This window comes from Narcine bancroftii, chromosome 1 (assembly GCF_036971445.1).
Source record: "Narcine bancroftii isolate sNarBan1 chromosome 1, sNarBan1.hap1, whole genome shotgun sequence".
NCBI lineage: Eukaryota > Metazoa > Chordata > Chondrichthyes > Torpediniformes > Narcinidae > Narcine > Narcine bancroftii.
Window position 1 is genome coordinate 291317100 of NC_091469.1, and position 18750 is coordinate 291335849.

The 18750-nt window shown below is 46.9% G+C and overlaps 1 protein-coding gene across 8 annotated transcripts in view; it reads left to right on the plus strand.

The window, feature by feature from the left end:
• The window catches only part of mrvi1 (murine retrovirus integration site 1 homolog), a 123216-nt gene that overhangs the window by 61631 nt on the left and 42835 nt on the right, over positions 1–18750 (plus strand). For 5 of the 8 annotated variants that reach the window (XM_069903801.1, XM_069903808.1, XM_069903771.1 and 2 more), the window contains 8 exons: positions 1951–2001; positions 2099–2662; positions 4598–4676; positions 5697–5814; positions 11492–11522; positions 14562–14666; positions 16502–16642; positions 18160–18291. In XM_069903801.1, coding sequence (XP_069759902.1) covers positions 1951–2001; positions 2099–2662; positions 4598–4676; positions 5697–5814; positions 11492–11522; positions 14562–14666; positions 16502–16642; positions 18160–18291 — 1221 coding nt within the window. The remainder of the gene's footprint in view (positions 1–1950; positions 2002–2098; positions 2663–4597; positions 4677–5696; positions 5815–11491; positions 11523–14561; positions 14667–16501; positions 16643–18159; positions 18292–18750) is intronic. The other 3 variants (XM_069903777.1, XM_069903795.1, XM_069903820.1) reach the window with 3 other exon arrangements.

Sequence of the window (18750 nt, forward strand, 5' to 3'; positions counted from 1 at the left end):
TGGTGAGGGTGGGCACTTTGTCAGCAGATAGAATGAGCAGGAGGAGAGGACATCACTTGGCACATGGACATGTGGGTGTGTGTGTTGCCCAGAAATGCACAGTAAGAGGACAGAGATGTATGCCAAGGGGTGTCAGGGGAGAGGGCACTGGGAGCTGGGGGAGGGCTGCCATTCACCATTCGGGGGAGCAGCAATGCTGTGAGTCAGAGAGGGACATAGCAGCAGTGGGAGGAGATCAGGTGAGAGCTCTTTGTGAGGGCAATATTGTCTGGGGTTTGTCGAGGGTGGGGAGATGCCAGAGTACACACTGTGGGCTCACAACTGCAGAGAGTCCAGATGTCCCATGGACCCTGTCAGACACCGCTGCTCCTGCGTTGGCCCATCCCCACAGGAAGTACAGGACCCTGGAGCTCTCGGTAAGTCCACACCTTTCCTCTATAGATGACTGGTCCACATGTAAACGATGTAAAACACTGGCTCTTTCCACAGCATTCTCTTCACCAACCTTCCGAGTCCCACCAGGTCAAGTTCAGTCGGGTGGTTGGAGTGCTGGGAATATTTGGGTGCAGGTCACTACTGGGTCAACAGAGAAGAGGGGGATTATGGAGGTCAGCAATGGGGAATAGGTTTCTCCCTCTGAGCCACACTTGTTCAGTTATGGGTCAGCATGTAAAGTTTTGCATCGGTGTCTTTGTAAGGGGTTTGGAATTGATGAACAGAATTTGCTGTGGGTTGGAGAGAAGGTATGGGATCCCCTAGAGATGGAGCAGAGCAGAATGGGCAAACCTGTCAGAACAGTTGGGGGCATAAATTGGGTGTGGTGTTGAATGACCACGGGGAGAGAATGGCAGGGAGGTTTTAATCCTAATGAGGTAGAGTGGAGATCTCAGTTTGCAACAGTGGAATTTCAGTTCCTTGTTACCACAGTATGATGTAATTGACCTGTGTTTCATTGGAACGGGATGCAGAATTGGGCAACATGCTCATTCCTGGTATCATTTGTGACTAATCGAACATAGTAGACTACAGGCCCTTTGGCCCTCGATGTTGTGCCTACCCATATTTTTCTTAAAAGTACTAAACCCTTCCTACCCCGTAACCCTCTATTTTTCTTCCATTGATGTGTCTGTCTAAAAGTCTATTAAATGCCTCTAATGTTTTGCCCTCCATCACCATCCCCAGAATGCATTCCAGGCACCCACAACTTTCTGCAACCTACAACTCTCCACAACATGGGGCAGCATGGTTAGCGTAGTGGTTAGCGGAACGCTGTTACAGCGCCAGCAATCTGGACAGGGGCTCGAATCCTGTACTGTCTGTAAAGGGTTTGTACGTTCTCCCTGTGTCTGCATGGGTTTTCCCCGGGAGCTCCTTTCCTCCCATTGTTCAACACATGCTTGGGATGTCGGTTAATAGGGTGTAAATTGGACAGCAGAAACTCATGGGCTGAAATGGCCTGTTACCGTGCTGTATGTGTAAAAATACTTTACCCCTAATGTCTCCCCTAAACCTCCCTCCCTTCACTTTGTACATGTGTCCTCTAGTCTTGCTGATCCTGCCCTGGGAAGCAGGCACTGTCTCTCCACCCTAACTGTGGCTCTCATAATCTTGTAGACCTCTAATAAGTCACCTCTCATCTTTCTTCGCCCCCAACGAGAAAAGTCCCAGCTCTGCTAACCTTGCTTCATAAGGCTGGTTTCCTAATCCAGGCAACATCCTAGTAAATCTCTGCACCCTCTCCATAGCTTCCAGATCCTTCCTATAATGAGATCAGAATGGAACACAATACTCTGAGTGTGGTCTCACCAGAGATTTGTAGAGTTCATCAGATTATGAGTGTCAGTTCCTCGATATAATTAACAGAGGCAATTTCTGCAATGTACCTGATCAAGTCTTTCAGGTTCATGCATCTTGCCTTGCGCTGGTGACATGGAATGTCATTTGTTATAGCTTTTGGAAGTCCCTGGGACAAGAGAGCACGATGCTCATCAAAAATCGGAGGTTAGTGCTGTTGATATTGTTTTTTTTCTTTATGCCTTTATGATATGATCAATGGCAATTGCTGACAGCATTCTTTTATTTCCAACTGTTGCATTAGAAACACACCAGAAAATTGTCTCCAACCAGGAAGACGATTGAAATCAGGAAACTGTCTCCGGGATCGGCAGGGTCATGGGTGACTGCTTCTGGCAAGGTGGTGGGTGCTTCAGTGCAACAGAACAACACTGTCTCTCTGGAGCCAAGACCACGTAGCGAGTCCAAGCCCTTGGACAACAATGGGCATGGCACTCATACCAAAGGGACTTTGTCTGCTTCCAGCACGCAGGCAGCTCCAGACTGCAAGGCACTTCCAGGGAGACACTCCCAGCCCCAGGTCTCTGATTTACGAGCTCCACAAACAGATGGTGTACAAAACCCTCCTCGCTCCAGGGCGCCCTGCAGAGCTGAAATCAAATCGCTGAGCTCACAGCCTCTTCTACGCGCCATTTCGTGGGAGTGCTTGGAGCTGGATGGGGAGCTGAAGGCCCCACCAAGCCCACCCATCCAAGCAGCTGAGAGCTTTGGCTTCAGTGATGTACTTGAGGCCAGTCAGCTCAAAGCCTCTAACTGCAAGGAACTGCCCACCCAACCAAAGCTGCAGAAGCTCACCAAACTCCGAGAGGTAACTTCTCCATTTATTAAGGGGCTCTGCTCGCAGAAAGGAGGGCCATTTTGATTGAGCAGGTCCCTTGAAGGGACATTGAAGAGGGAATGTTTCAAGCAAGGCTTGGACAGCAAGGCTGGGACTACCTGTCAGCTGCTGTCTGTCCTGATACACAGGGATCATTGTTCCTTGATGAAAATCAACTCCGGAATGAAATCTATGAATCGCCGAATCCTTGGTTGTCTGCTGTTATCTACATGGACACATTTCAATTTTCATTGACAAGGGCACCTCAAAACTCACCTCTTTCTGCACTTTCTACCTGCAACACTTGCCTTGTTAACACCTCCTTGCCTCGCGAGGGCCCGGCACTGTCCCTATCGATTTAAATTCCAGGGTCCACATGTACAAGTCCCTATGTAAACGTCACACTGCAATTACAGATATCCTCCAGCAATGGGGCTGCTGTGCCTCAGCTCTGAGCCCCATGTGGCAGAGAATTCCCATCAGGCCACTTCCCTGCATGGCCAATCCCCAGCAGTGTTTACATTTAATTATTAATTATAATGTTTTGTGAAAATATGCCTTTAAAAGGGGGTCTAAAGTCAACCTGGGTCCATTCATCGCACTGCCCTAGTTGGCCTCACAGAATGCACCAACATTTGAGACATTACATGACCAGGGAAGTTTTGGACTGAATGAACAAGCAATGCAATTGTGATTCCAATGTTAATTGTCGGTACCTGCTGGGAACTAGGGATCCCTGGTCTCCAAGTTCAGGTCAGAGATGAAAGTTCATTGAAATATTCTCTTCCCCAGATGAATGCTGATGCTCGATTGCTGAGTATATTCAAGGAAGATGCTGATGGATTTTGAGTCATAGGGTTCACCAGCAGGGCAAAATGCCCAAGCCCCACTTGTCTGTGCTTGGCCAATATGTCTCTAAACCTTTCCCATTCATATACCATGTATTTACGATCACTTTGTTGAGTACCTTGGCTCTGTCTGCCACATTAACGTGGATCTCCCAGTGGCCACCCATTTCAATTCCTCATCCTATTCCTTCTCATTCTCTGACACTCCAGGGAATAAAGTCTTAACCTGTTTAACCTTTCCCAGTTCCTGAAATCTGGGCAACTTCCTTGTAAATCTTCTCTGCACTTTCTAATCTTATTGATATTTTTCTGTAGTTAGGTGACCAAAACTGCGCACAATACTCCAAATTTGGCTTCACCAATGTCTTATACAACTTTACCTCTTCTTTTTCACCTGCCTCCTGCCCCCCCTCCCTGCAGCAGTCTCAGTCCTCCAAGAATGGAGACTCCTGTGCATCAGCCTGGGTGGTTTAAGGGTGTTTAGACTTGGCTTGGTTCAGACCGCGACCCATTGAACCGGGCTCTGGCGGTGTAGGGAGCAGGTCTCCAGAGTATTTTCCTCAACATGCCAGACTATAGTGGATGGAGGGATTTGTGCTTCCTGGCATTCTGAAGTGCTTGCTTTGCTAATAAATACCTGATTAATTTTAGCAGATATTCTCTATCTCTTTGCTCTATAAAATGCAATGGGGATGAGTTCTAATTTGCAGCAAGAATAGATGTACAATAGACAACCTGAGTTAAATAACCAAATGTCAATGTAGTGCAACAAGGTCACCTTTCACAGCATCTGTGATCCTGCTCAAATGACTCAGGTCTTAAAGCTTCAAGACCTCAGGGGCAGCTTATATAGAGGGGTGATATATACATGTATATTTATGGTCATTGTAAGGCTTTTTTAAAAAACAATATCAATAGCGGTGTTATCAACCAATAGTCTTGTCTTGCCATGGTCATTCTGCCTGGTTGAGAATCCCTCTCTCTGCATTGTTGAAATGAAGCCAAAATAATTCCCAGTTCCAGGACTTGTTCCTTCTCCTGACTGACACAGGTAAAAGCATTGTTTCTGTTTAATCAGGAGAATAAACTGATGCGGAATCAAAACCTGGCAGGACAGAGATTACCCGACCTCAGTGAAATTACGGAACAGGATAGAGGTAAGAGACTGTGTGTGTGTGTGTGTGTGTGTGTGTGTGTGTGTGTGTGTGTGTGTGTGTGTGTGTGTGTGTGTGTGTGTCCCTGTGTCTGTATCACTCTGTGTGTGTGGGTGTGACACTGTGTGTGTTAGGTTGCTTTGCAAAGATTGTAGATATGTGTCTCTGTATGTGTACAGAAGTATGTGTGTTTGGAGGTTGTACACATATAGTACGTGTGTCTGTCTGCATGTGATCAGGGATTAGTGTTTGCATGTATGGGAATTAGATTGGGGGTTTGTGTGTGAATATGCATGAGGGAAGTTATATCTGTGTGCAAGTGTGTATGGATGAATGCCTGTGTGTCTCTGTGGGTGTGTGTGGGCGTATGTCTGTCTGATGTATGGGTATTGGAAAATCTTGGAATATTGTCTCACATCTCTCTCTCTCTCTGTCTGTCTGTCTGTCTGTCTGTCTCTCTCTCTCATATGTGGATGTTGATGTGTTGTCGTCTTTTGTGCATCTGTGGTGGCAGTTGGTATATATAGAGTGTGTGTGTGGAATGTGTGTGTTGTGGAGGTTGTACCCATTCATGTGTGCGTGGGAGAGATGGAGGGTGCAGGCAGTTAATGTTATGTTTTGCTCCGTTACCTCTGCCTCCCCTACACTCACACGCAGATACAGTCGCACACACAGACAAACACATGCAGACACAGTCACAAACACACACAGACAAACACAGGCAGACACAGTCACACACACACACACACACACACACACACACACACACACACACACACACACACACACACACACACACACACACACCCACCCACCCCCCTTTGGTTACTGTGTGAATGACCCCGTCTGTTCAGGGTTGTGTGGAATCACATTTGGATCCCTCTGCCATGAAAGGTACTGAATGCTGGGCCGGAGCAGCTGGGGGACTGAGCCCACCTTGCTTGCACCCCAGGGTGGCTGTCCCTGAGCCCCACATCCGGTTATGGGGCAGCCGGCTGACCCATGTTCCTGCATTGTTTTCAGGTCCTTCTCCTGACCCAAGCCCTGCTCCCGATGGCAGTACCTGCGGATCCGACATCATGCCCAGCATCACTGACTCACTGCTGCGGAAGCTGAAGGTCCAGAGGTCACTACCCGGAGGGTAGGTTCCCAGGGTTGATGTCCACAACGTCCCAGTCCCTGCATGACACCTACATCCCTCCACTCCCCCTCCTCTCCACTCCCCTATATTCCCTTCCACCCCCTCCACTCCCCTTGCACCCCCACACTACTCCTGCACTCCCCCTCCATCTCCATCCACCCCCTTCCACCCTACAATTCCTTCCACCCCCCTCCAGTGCCTCCATCCCCATCCAGCTCCCTCCACCCTCTCCACCCCCATGCTCCCCCCATCACCCACATTTACCCCCTCCCACTCCTCCATCTCCCCTCCCCATGGTGCAGAGAGCCAACCATTACCCATTTGGCCTCCCTTATCGGGAACACCCATGTCCCCAGATCTGTGATCTGGATCACAAGAATTGTGGGGAAAGACTGGATTGGCGGCGACTTTCCCCCGGAATGGAGGAGGTTGAAGGGGAATTGTTCAGGATCATGAGGAGCTTAGAAAAGGTCATAGTCGTTTTCCCAGGGTAGGGAATTCTAAACTCACGCCGCACACAGAATAGTATGACACAGGAACAGGCCCTCACTCCACAATATCTGTGCTGAACATGATGCCATATCAAACTAAATCTGCTGCCTGCACACAATCCATATCCCTCTGTTCATGTGTCCATCCAGAAACTTTAAAATTCCAATCATATCTGCTTCCACCTCCAGGCACCCACCACTTCGTGCCTAAAGAAAAGTGCGGTTAGTGGTTAATACTACGCTGTTCCAGCGCCAGTCACCTGGGTTTGAATCCTTTGCTGTCCATAAGGAGTTTTTGTGCATTCTCCCTGCGTCTGCATGGGTTTTCTCCCACTGTTCAAATTGACCAGGGGCTCAGGGTTAATTGGGGTGTTTGGGCGGCATGGGCTCGTGGGTGCGACGGGGCTGTTACTGTGCTGTATGACTAAATTTAAATTTTTTTTAAAAATTTTTAAACATCTTTAAATTTCCTCCGCTTCACCTTAAATGCATGTCCTCTAGTATTTGGCATTTTTTTTAATCCCTGGGGTAAACATCGGACTGCCCACCCTATCACTATCTGCCATGATTTTATAAATCTCCACAGGTCTCCCCTTGGTCTCCGACACTCCAGAGAAAACAATCCAGTTTGTCCAACCTCTCCCCCCATAGCTCATCCCTTCTAAACCAGGCAACATCCAGTAAATTCTCCTGTCCCCTTTCTAAAGCCTCCACATCATCCCTGAGATGGGTTATGCAGAAGTTCACATTTATTCTAAATGTGACCTAAGCACAGTTTCACTCTGCTGCAACATGACTTCCTTTCCTTTATACTTAATGCTCCCCAATAAAGCCCAGCATACCACACACCTTCTTTACCATCCGATCTTCGTGTGCCTTGCACACCCTCCCTGTGACTCCCCCTGATTCACCTTCCCAGTTATTCCTTCACTGTCTGTCAGTGATTTCTGCCCTTTCCAATTCTCTTCCTCTCTTTTTATCTCTCTTCTCCCTCTTCCTCCCCTATCACCCTCCCCCTCTCTCTCCCCCTCCCCCTCTCTCTCCCCTCCCCTCTCTCTCTCCCCTCCCCCCTCCCTCCCCCTCCCACTCCCTCCCCCTCTCACTCCCTCCCCCTCTCACTCCCTCCCCCTCTCACTCCCTCCCCCCCTCTCTCTCTGAGCTAGGGTGGCCATTCTAAAAAGAAGTCATGGTCATAGATTACCATATACACACAGGGTGTTTCAATGACAATGATATTTTTTATAGATTTAAACAGTATTGCAAAAACAACAAATGCCCACACCCTGTATATGTGTTAACCTATGACCATGTCCTCCTTTTGGAATGGCCATCCTACTTCCCTCTCTCCCTCCCTCCCTCCCTCCCCACTCTCACTCTCTTCCTTCCCCATTCTCCCTCTTTCCTCTTCCTCCATCCTGTCACAACATCCCTCCCCTTTCTCTCGCTCTCTCCCTCTCCCTCTCTCTTTCTCACTCTCTTTCCCTTTTCCCATCTTGCTCTCCCTTTCTCTCTCCTCCCTTCCCCATCTCTCTTTCTTTCTCTCCTCCCATCTTTCTCTCCCCCTCCATTTTCCCCTTTCTCTCTCTCTCTTCCACCTCCCTTCCCCATCTATCTCTTTCTTTCTCTCTCTCTCTCCCATCTCCCACTTCTCTCTCCCAGTTCTCTCTTCTCAGCTGCAGCTCGGTCTGTTTCCCTGCTTCCCACAGCTTTGTGTTTGAAGGTTGAGGCAGCAAAGGTCAGAGGCCAGGCTCGCAGTGATGGGAACCAGCTTCCTGCGGCTGCCAGATTTGAGCTCTGATGTCAGGACTGATCCTTCTTCATGCAATCTTAGAGCCCTGGACAGCCCACAGTCCTCATCCACAATCTGCATTTCTATCACACTTCCAGTGTAGTATAATGCCCCAAGATGTTTCACAGGAGGCATCAGGATGGGTGACCCACGGTTCAGTCCAAAAGATTGGTTTGAAGGAGGGGAGTGAGAAGAGGAGGAATTCCAGAGCTTGGGATCCAGGCAGCAGAAGGTGCTGACATGGTGGATGGGGTTGAATTGTTCATATTCACAGGTACCAACATACCAGGATTAGCTAGTGTTACCATTTTGTATAATGGCCATTACATTTTGAAAATTCAAGAGACCATACTCGGAAAGGAGGCGAAATCAGGGAAGGTTAAGCAGGGGAAGTGCAACAAGGCACGGTTGGTGTAGCCATTAGCTCAATTTCTTTACAGCGCCAGCGATCGGGACTGGACCAGGGTTCAAATCCTGCACTCCCTGTAAAGAGTTTGTACGTTCACACTATGTCTCCGTGGGTTTTCTCTAGGGGCTTTGGTTTCCTACCACCATTCAAAACATACCAAGGGTGTAGATTTAATGGGGTGTAAATTGGGCAGCACATACTCATGGACCGAAATGGCCTGTTACCGTGCTGTATGTCTAAATTTAAAAAATTAATTTATAATGCTCTGGTGAGACCTCATTCAGAGTTTTGTGAGCAGTTTTGGGCTCCTCTTTTAAGAAAGGTTGTGCTGACATTGGAGAGGGTTCAGAGAGGGTTCGCTGGGATAATTCCAGGAATGAAAGGGTTATCATATGAGAGTGTTTGTCAGCTCTTGGCCTGTACACATTGGCATTTAGGAGAATGATGGGGCGATCTCATTCAAACATTTTGAATGTTGAAAGACGTGGACAGTGTAAATGTGGAAAGGTGAGAGAGAGTCTAAGACAAGAGGGACAACTTCAGGATTGAAGGGTGTCCACTTAAAGCAGAGATGCGGAGAAATTTCTTCAGCCAGAGGGTGATGAATCCCTGTGGAATTTTTTGCCACAGGATGTTGTGGAGGCCAGGTCATTGGGTGTATTTAAGGCAGAGTTTGATGGGTTCTTGATTAGCCAGGACATCAAAAGTTATGGGGAGAAGACCGGGCAATGGGGCTGAGTGGGAGAATGGATCAGCTCACGATTAAATGGGGCAGTCTCTGTGGATAGAATGACCTATTTCTGCTCCTACGTCTTATGGTCTTCAGGCAGGGGTGACTTGAAAATAAGGGCGAGCAGTTCAGGTGGGGGTTGGGGTCTGGTGAGACCCACCAGGGTTCTTGCAGGAAAGTCTTGCTGTTCATGTAGGGTTGGCCTGGATTTTAATTGCCCTTGGGAATGTAATGGGGAGCTTCCCCCTTAAACCACTGCATTTGTGGACCGACAGCGCAGATAGACAGGGAGCTCCAGGGTTTGGACCCAGCCATGGTGAAGGAAGGACAAAATGTGTACATCAGGACAGTGAGTGCCTTGGAGGCAGGGTGTTGCCCCCGTGGTTTTACTGCCCCTAGTGAGTGTGGTCACTTTTTAAGCTGCTGATGAGCCAGGCGAAGGGAGAAGTTGGGTGGTCTTCAGACCTGGACATGGGCTGACTGTCTGGTTAACATGAGAGAGGAGCAATTTCCCAGCGGAGGGTAGACCTTCCTCCTCAGAAAAGAAATGACTGAGGGCACAGCTGGATGGGTAGCTTTAAGGCCACGGAGAATCCTTTTTCAATGCACACTGATGGGAGACCTGAGCCGATCCATGCTGCAGTCAGGAAAATCTACAAGTGGGGAGCCTTTCACGAGGAGCAGGGAGGATGGGAGGTGTGGTGTGGGGCTGGCTTTGAGGGGAAGCTGGGATGGAAGGATGATGAGACTGAGTTGGGGGGGCAGATGGAGGAGGGGGGAGTATGGTGAGAGGGAGTATTGGTTGGGGCAGCAGGAGTGCAGGGATTTTCACATCTCTTAGCTCCCCATCAGTCACCGCGGTGGAGCCTCTGGGTTTGGGCACAGCTTCCATCCCTTGGTCCGTGCGAGTGACACCAATCCTGACTCTCCTCGAGCAGGAACCCCTGACCGTATGTCATGGACAGGGTGGGGAAGAGGAATGGGAGGCGAGTTACAAAGGTGTATATGGATTCTTGGTGGACTGGGAAAACTACCTCCCTGCCTCCAAATGAAAAAGCAGAAGGTGCAAGAATGCTGGAATAAAGCAGGGAATGCTGGAAGACCCTGCATGTTGGGCAAATCTGTGGCGGGAGGTACATCTTCACTGGTCCAAGTCTTGATCAGTTCCTCTGTCTCTTGACCACCCCCGGCCCATCCCCTTGTTCCACTAATCAGGGACTGCACTGACATAGGCCTGTGCACTATTGCAAAGTCACTTTTCTGCATTAGGATCACTGTGAATATTTATTATCTATCTATCTTTTAAGTTAATTGTCTAATTTTACTTCAATTATGCACACTATTGTAGTTGTTTTTTTTACAAGTACCTGTTCGGATGCAGCAAGTAAGAGTTCAATGCCCATAACACCATCAGATACAGGAGCAGAAGTAGGCCATTCGGCCCACCACATCTGCTCTGATATTCCATCATGAGCTGATACATTCTCCCACTCAGCCCCACTCCCCTGCCTTCTCCCCATAACCTTTAATACCCTGACTATTCAGATTCCCATTGATCTCTCCCTTAAATACACCCAATGACCTGGCCTCCACAGCCGCCCATGGCAACAAATTCCAGAGGTTTACCATTCTTTGGCTGAAGAAATTCCTCAGCATCTCTGTTCTAAATGGACACCCTTCAATCCTGAAGTTGTGGCCTCTTATCATAGGCTCCCCTACCATCTACTCTCTCCAGGCCTTTCAACATTCAAAAGCCTCTATGAGGTTCGCCCCCCCCCCCCCCAACCCCCTCATTCTTCTGAACTCCAAAGAGTACAGTCCAAGGCCTGTGAAACGTTCCTCATACGCTAACCCCTTCATTCCAGGAATTTTTCTTGTGAATCTTCTCTGAACCAACACCAACAGACCCTTTCTTAAGTAAGAAGCCCAACACTGTACCCCATACTCCAAATGAGGCCTCACCAGTGCCTGATAACGCCTCAACCATCACATCCATGCTCTTGTAACCTGTCCCTCTAGATACAAATGCCAACATTGCATTTGCCGTCCTCCCACTCAACCTGGACGTTAACCTTTAAGGGTATCCTGCACGAGGACTTCCAAGTCCCTTTGCACCTTGGAATTTTAAATTTTCTTCCCATCTAAATAATAGCCTATCCTTTTATTCCTTCCACCAAAGTGCATGACCGAACACTTTCCAACAACATACAACGTGTATGACAGTAAACTCATCATTGCGATCTATCTTTCTCTTACAGATTGCCCCCCTTGACGGAGAAGGAAATCGAGGTGGGTGCCTTTAGTTTGCCTCTCAGCCTTTACTGCCTCAGAGTAGAACTCTACGAAAGCATCCTGCTCTCAGGGAAAATGTAAACTAGCATAAGGAACAACGAGGATTCCGTCAAAGGCTTTCTCAGAGTCCCAAGTGGGTGTTTCTGACGTTTCTGATTCACAGAGGTCAAGGGAACAGTTTCTCAACACTGGAGACTTGGCACCAAGTCTGCAGTAGATCATTGGCCGTGGATCCCTAAACACGGCAGTCTGAAATAGACCAGTCACGAGCAGAATTTAAATCCATCCTTTGATCCGCTACCATCTGAAATAAAAAACAGCTTCTGCAGCAGAAAGTAACATGGCAGGAAGATGATGTTGATGAGGAGCCGTGGGCGGTTTTGGTCACCACACTGCAGCGTTGTGGGGTGGGAGAACATGGAAACAAGCCCCATAAGTCCAACCGTCCATGATATCCACACTTCCTACCTGAGTCAGTCCTGTTGTCTACAACAGGTCCATCTAAACCACACATGTCAAACTCTGGCCCGTGGGCCAAATTTGGCCCGCGATATAATTATATTTGGCCCACAAGATCATTTCAAAAATGTATTAGAGGTGGCCCGCTGGCCGCCGCGCCAGTATAACGTATGCACAGTAATACAACAAATCCCAGAATGCATTGGGGTCAGCCCGCTAATCGCCCCCACCTCCTCTGTTTACGTTGCAGGGTCTCACCATGGACTCTGGTTTTGGGGCCTGGCCGGTGTCAGGGGAAGCCAAGGCTGCTTCCCAGCGCCCGGAACCGGAGGCCTTGGGCCTGACCTCGCCAGGACCGTTGCCCACTCCCCCTCCCTGCCGCAGGCCGACCCGCGACTCACGGTGACGGGGCCACTGATCCGCCGAGATGCTGCCCTGCAGCGAGAGATGATGCCCCCGCACTGTCGTTGTCCAACCCGATCGCCCGCAAACCCCGCCCTCCCGCACACAGGCCTGAGTAAGGATTATGAACTTTAATCTCAGGATAAAACGATCTTCCAATAGTTTCATGTCACAGTGATAAATATATTCCTGGTTAAAAATGGTCTTGCACCTGGATACAAGCTCATTAGGCATAAAACTTGAAAAAGTGTGTAAATCAAAGGATATCTGTTCCAATGGAAAAAGGGCATGGCAAATAACCCTGCTAGAGTTCATGCCCACAATCAGTCACCCATTTGATTGTTTCAGGAATCATGTTATTCTCCCACATTCTCAATAGCCCTCAGATTTTACTATTCGACAACACACTAGCAACATTTGACAAATCCTCTATAGAGAAATATTATTTATTGAATATTTTATTTCTCATTTGTTAATGCTTCTGCAAAGAGTTTATCCAAAACTATTATTAAACATTTATTTTAATAAGAAAAAGTTTAACATTACACATGTTGAAAGAAGAGAAAACATGCAGATGTTGTTGAAAATTTTCAATAAATATTTAGTTCGGCCCTCGACTTAGTCCAAGTTTTTAACTTTGGCCCTCCGTGAATTTGAGTTTGACACCCCTGATCTAAACCATTCCTGGATTCCTGTCTAACCATAGTAAATGTAAAAACACAATGCTGGAAAAACTCAGCCAGTCAAATAGTTTTCTTTAGAGAGCAAAGATAAAGGTACATAACCGGTGTTAATGTATGCCTTGATCAAGCCCAATATATTGGTTATGTATTTTTATCTTTGCTCTATAAACTGCACTGCTTGACCTTCTGATTTTCTCCACCATTGTGTTTTTACTTCAACCATGGTGTCTGCAGACTTTCGTGTTTTACTTCTAACTGTGGTAATTGTCCCTGCCTCTTTCACTCCCTCTGGCAGTCTGTTCCACACTTCAGGCCCTTTTAAATCTCTCCCCTCTCCCCTTAAACCCCTGTACCTGGGGGAAAAGATTGTGACCATTCATCTCTACATGCCCCCCTCATGATTACATAAACTTCTATAAGGTTTCCCCCTCAGCCTTCTATGCTCCAGGGGGGATATGTCCCAGACTCTCCGGCCTCTCCTTGTAGCTCAGGCCTCCCAGTCTCTGTGAAATATGTGTGAATCTGCAGCAAGGGACACGAGGCTTGAGTTATAAGAAAAGGTTGGATATTCTAGGACTTCCCTGAGAGGTGACCTTATAGAGGCTTACAAAATTCTGCTGGCCACAGAGAGGATAGGTAAGTAGGATGTGGTAGAGGCAAGTATAATAACTGTTGGACAGAGACATGGATAGGAAAGGAGATATCACAGGCAGATGGGACCTGCTAGAGGAACTGAGCAGATCGAGCAGCATCTATGGGGGAAAGGAATTGTCCCTGCATCAGAACTAATGGGATAGAGGTGGTGGGCATCTTGGTTGCCATGGAGGAGTTGGGCCAAAGAGCCTTTTCCTTGATGTATGAGTGCAGGACAAGTGAATGTCTGTCTTGGACTGTGTAGCTGGGTCATGGAGGAAAGTTGGAAATGTTTGGAGTTCTCTGCACCAGCCATTCTCAACGGGTCCTACAGACCCCCTGCCCCACCCCCCAAGGGGCCACAGCACATTGAAGTAAAAGCCTTTCTTTCTTTTCACCTCATAACGCAAATAATTTTTATGATTTTTTAATGTAGTTAGTAGAAGAGAATTATGGAAACTGAAACTTGACTGCTTCACGGGGAATGGGCCCTATAGGCAGAGACATGGTGGTTCAGTTAGCATAATGGTTAGTGTAACGCTGTTACAGCACTTGCGATCAGGATCGGGGTTTGAAACCGGCGCTGTCTGTAAGGAGTTTGTGCCCCGTGTCTGTGTGGAATTCCTCCAGATGCTCCGGTTTCCTTCCACCCTTAAAAACGTATGGGAGGGTGTAGGTCAATTGGATGTAATTGGCTCATGGGCCAAAAGGGCCTGTTATTGTGCTGTATATCTAAATTTTTTAAAATATATTTTATTTAAAATTGTTCTCCGTACATGGAGTCAGTTATAAAATTGAAAAGATACAAATATTTAAAAAATCCATTGCTGGTTAAATCCCCAACCCCCTCCCACCTTAGAAACCCCAAAAGAAAAGGAAGAGAAAGAAAAAAGAAAAGACAAGAACCGGGAGGAGAAAAAGAAAGGAAGAAAGGATTGCCAAGAAAATGCCACTCACCACACGGGTCTCCAATATATATTCTATTTAATGCTTTGGAGAAGGTTAACACAAGTCCCTGGGATTAGAAAATGTCTACAAATTTATACCTGAAATTTGTAAATATGGACATCAAATTTGCAAAGATACATCATATTTATTTATTAAATTACAAGTAATTTTTAAAAATATTTTATTTACTATTCCATACATGCAATAACTACAAAAAAAAGAACAAATTGATTACATGATGGTTTTCACCCCACCCCAAAACCCTCCCTCCCACCCAACCTTCTCCCCACTCCAGCAAAAAAATATACAAATTGAAAATAGTAAAACAAATTTATAGGTATAAAAGGAAAAGAGAAAGTAAGAAGAATCTTTGGATTGCAGAGAGCAATGTCAGGCAGTACATTTCATCAGTTCTCACATAAAGATACAGAGGAGGATTCTGCAGGACAAGAGGGATGAGAAGGATATCACTATAAGTTTAATCCCATTATTTGAGTGTACGAGCACCTGTAGTCTTCTCAAGGGGAACACAACTATGCATCTCGGCATCCCATCGTGCCATATTTAAATGTGAATCAAGATTTCCAAGTAACTGCTATACATTTTCTTGCTATTTTGACAAATTCTGTTTGGTATTTAGATCATTTCAATTTTGGTCTTGTCCCTACAATATTCCCCAATATAAATATTTCTGGATTTTGTGGAAACTTAATTCCTGTAACCTGCTCTAAAAAAATTCATAAATCTATCTAAAAAGATCTTATCTCAGGACAAGACCAAGTTGAATGTTAGAAGAAAAGTTCCTACCTCTTCGCCACATCTTTTTACGGAGGTATTAGATCAGGCATTGGAAACTCATCCTCTCCCAGAATCTTTTTCAACAGCAATAATTAAAAGATAGGGACCCATTAAAACCGTCATCCTACAGACCTATTTCATTGTTACATTCAGATTATAAGATTATTGCAAAAACTTTAGCAAATAGATTGACAAAATTAATAAATATGGATAAAGCAAGCTTTGTTAAAAAGAGTCAATCTGCTGACAATGTAACTAGGTTAGTATAATTCACGGCACAAAAGAGAGGGGATTTGAGTGGTGCAGTGGTTCTAGGTGCGGAAAAAGTGTTTGATAGACTCGAATGTGATTTCTTATGTAAAATGTTGGAAAGATTTGGATTAGGACAGATTTTTTCAAATTGGATTAGAACACTATATAATGAGCCTAAAACCAAATTTGTAACAAATGGACGCGTTTCTGCACCATTCCAGTTGCCCAGGAGACAAGGATATCCATTATCTCCAACTCTATTTATTTTAGCTATAGAACCGCTTGCAGAAGCAGTTCGATGTGATCCTGCTATTCAAGGGATGGATGGATGGGCTGGTGACAGAGGGATAGAAGCTCAATTACTGGGATTGTTTCAGAGTGTGGGGAAAGGGGAATAATGCATTTATCCAGCCCTACTTTTGGATGTGTGTTCAAATGTGTGCATGCACGTTTGTGTGCATTTGTGTTTACATATGCATGTTTGTCCATGTATGTTTGTGAATGTTTGTACATTTGTGTGTATATGTGGGTCTGCATGTAGGTTTGTGGGTGTGTGTGCAGTTTTGTGTGAGTGTGTCTGTATCTCTGTGTGTGTGTGTGTGTGTAGAGTGCCTCCTGATCTCCCTTGTTCTTTGCAGAACACATTCATCCAGCTGTCCCTGGCCTTTAAGAATGACAGCTACACTCTGTGTGTGTGTGTGTGTGTGTGTGTGTGTGTGTGTGTGTGTGTGTGTGTGTGTGTGTGTGTGTGTGTGTGTGTGTGTGTGTAGAGTGCCTCCTGATCTCCCTTGTTCCTTGCAGAACACATTCATCCAGCTATCCCTGGCCTTTAAGAATGACAGCTACACTCTGGAGACGAGGCTGGGCCTCGCAGAGAGAGAGAGGAATCTGGCTGAAGACAACACAGAGAAGGAGCTTGAAAACTTCAGATCAGAGCTGAAGGTGAGTGTCACTCCTCCCACACGACACTAGCTCTGAGGGGCCAAAGATCAGGTGCTAGGCCAGGTTAGTCACGTACATGTCACTGGGCAGTCAGACGGACTGTGGGAAGCATAGTGGTACAGTGATTAGAGCCTTAAGCTCGATCCTGACCTTCAACACTGTCTTTGTGGAGTTTGCAAATTCTCCCCATGACATCAGAGTTTTCCCAGGGGCTACCATTTCCTTCCACAACCAAGAGATGTGGGTGAATTGGCTGCTGCATTAGCATATGGGGGTCCTGATGGGAATGTGGGGAGAATAAGATCAGATTTTTACACAGAGAGTGATGGTGCATGGAATGAATTGCTGGGGATGGTGGTGGAGGCTGGTACAGTCAGGGCATTGAAATAACACTGAAACAGGCACATGGATATAAGAAAATAGAAGCTTATGGTGTGAGGGAGGGAGGGATTAGATTATTAGGGCAGCACGGTTGGCGTAGCGGTTAGCGCAATGCTGTTACAGTGCCAGCAACCAGGACCGGGGTTTGAATCCCGTGCTGTCTGTAAGGAGTTTGTTCGTTCTCCCCTTATCTATATGGGTTTTCCCTGGGGGTCAGATTCCCTCTCACCCTTCAAATGTACTGAGGATTGTAGGTCAATAGGGTGTAAATTGGGCGGCATGAACTCATGGGCCAGAAGGGCCTGTTACTGTGCCGTATGTCTACATTAAAATTAAATTATTGTGTAGTCAGTTTATATAGGTCAGCACAACATTATGGGCTGAAGGGCCCAAACTGTGCTGATATTGATTGGGACTTGCAGACTGTAAAGGGGCTGGATGAGTTTGTGAAATGTGCTGAGGAAAGTTTCCCAAATCAGAACCTAGAGGTCCCAAGGACAGAGAGTGCAAAACTGGATCTCCTATTGGGGAACGAGACAGGACAGATAATGGAAGTGTGTGTAAGAGAACATTTTGTGCCTAGTGATCCTAATGCCATTTGGTCCTAGATTGAGATTCTAAATTGGAGACAGGCCAATTTCAAAAGGAACTGGCAAATATGGATTGGGACCGGTTGTTTTCTGGCGGAGATGAGCTTGGTGAAATTTTGAGAGTGCGGAGTTTGTATGTTTCTATCAGGATTAAAGGCAAAGCTAGCAGATGCTGGGGTCTAGTGCAGCACACTAAAGTGCTGGAGAGACTCAGCAGGTCATGGGAAGTAAAAGGTAGTCAATGTTTTAAGACTGAACCATTCATCAGGAGCATTGAAAATCAGGTGGACAGCCGAATAAAAAGGTGCAGGGAAGGGGAAGAGCACATGGCAAGGTGGAAACAGTTGGGCATGGACTAGATGGGCCAAAGGGCCTGTTTCTGTTCTGTAATATTGTGCAAATAGGCAAATGGAGGAGTTTGATGGGAACTCCGGAGCTTGGAATCGATGGTGGGTGTGTAGTTGACAGGATGGCATGTGCAGGTCCCAGAGGAGTGGTGGATGGACAGTGAATACTCAATCCTATTCGACTTCCCCTCCTGTTTAGTCCTCAGCTTCGCTCTGGATGCACTCTGACCACCGTGACGCTCAGGAACGACTGCTGGAGACCGTGGCTGTACTGCAGCGCTTGGCAATCCGGCTCTCTGGACGGGCAGAAGTTGTCGGCGCTGTGCGACAGGTGAGTGATGTGGATGGTGGGCTCAAGGCACTGCTTTCTGCGACCTGAACAAGGTTGGCAACGTGACCTCCTCATCTTGGTACTAAATGTCCTGCCCAGAAAGCCAAGCGCACCATCCGATCTATCTGCGTGGTCTGGACTCCAGAACCCTCTGCACGTCAATGCTGTTAACAGCCCTGCCATTAACTGTGGACACCGGACATACCCCTCACATTTCACTTTGCAGAGTGCAACACTTCCCCCTGGCCCACCTGCCATTTCTCTGCCCATCGCTGACACCGATCCATATCCTGTGGTATTGTTTGAACTCCCTCTGGGATGCCCATAATCCCACCGGCCTCGGTGATGTTTGCAACCTCCTACTTTTTCATCCGTTATTTATGTTTCTTCTTTGGCTTGGCTTCGCGGACGAAGATTTATGGAGGGGGTAAAAAGTCCACGTCAGCTGCAGGCTCGTTT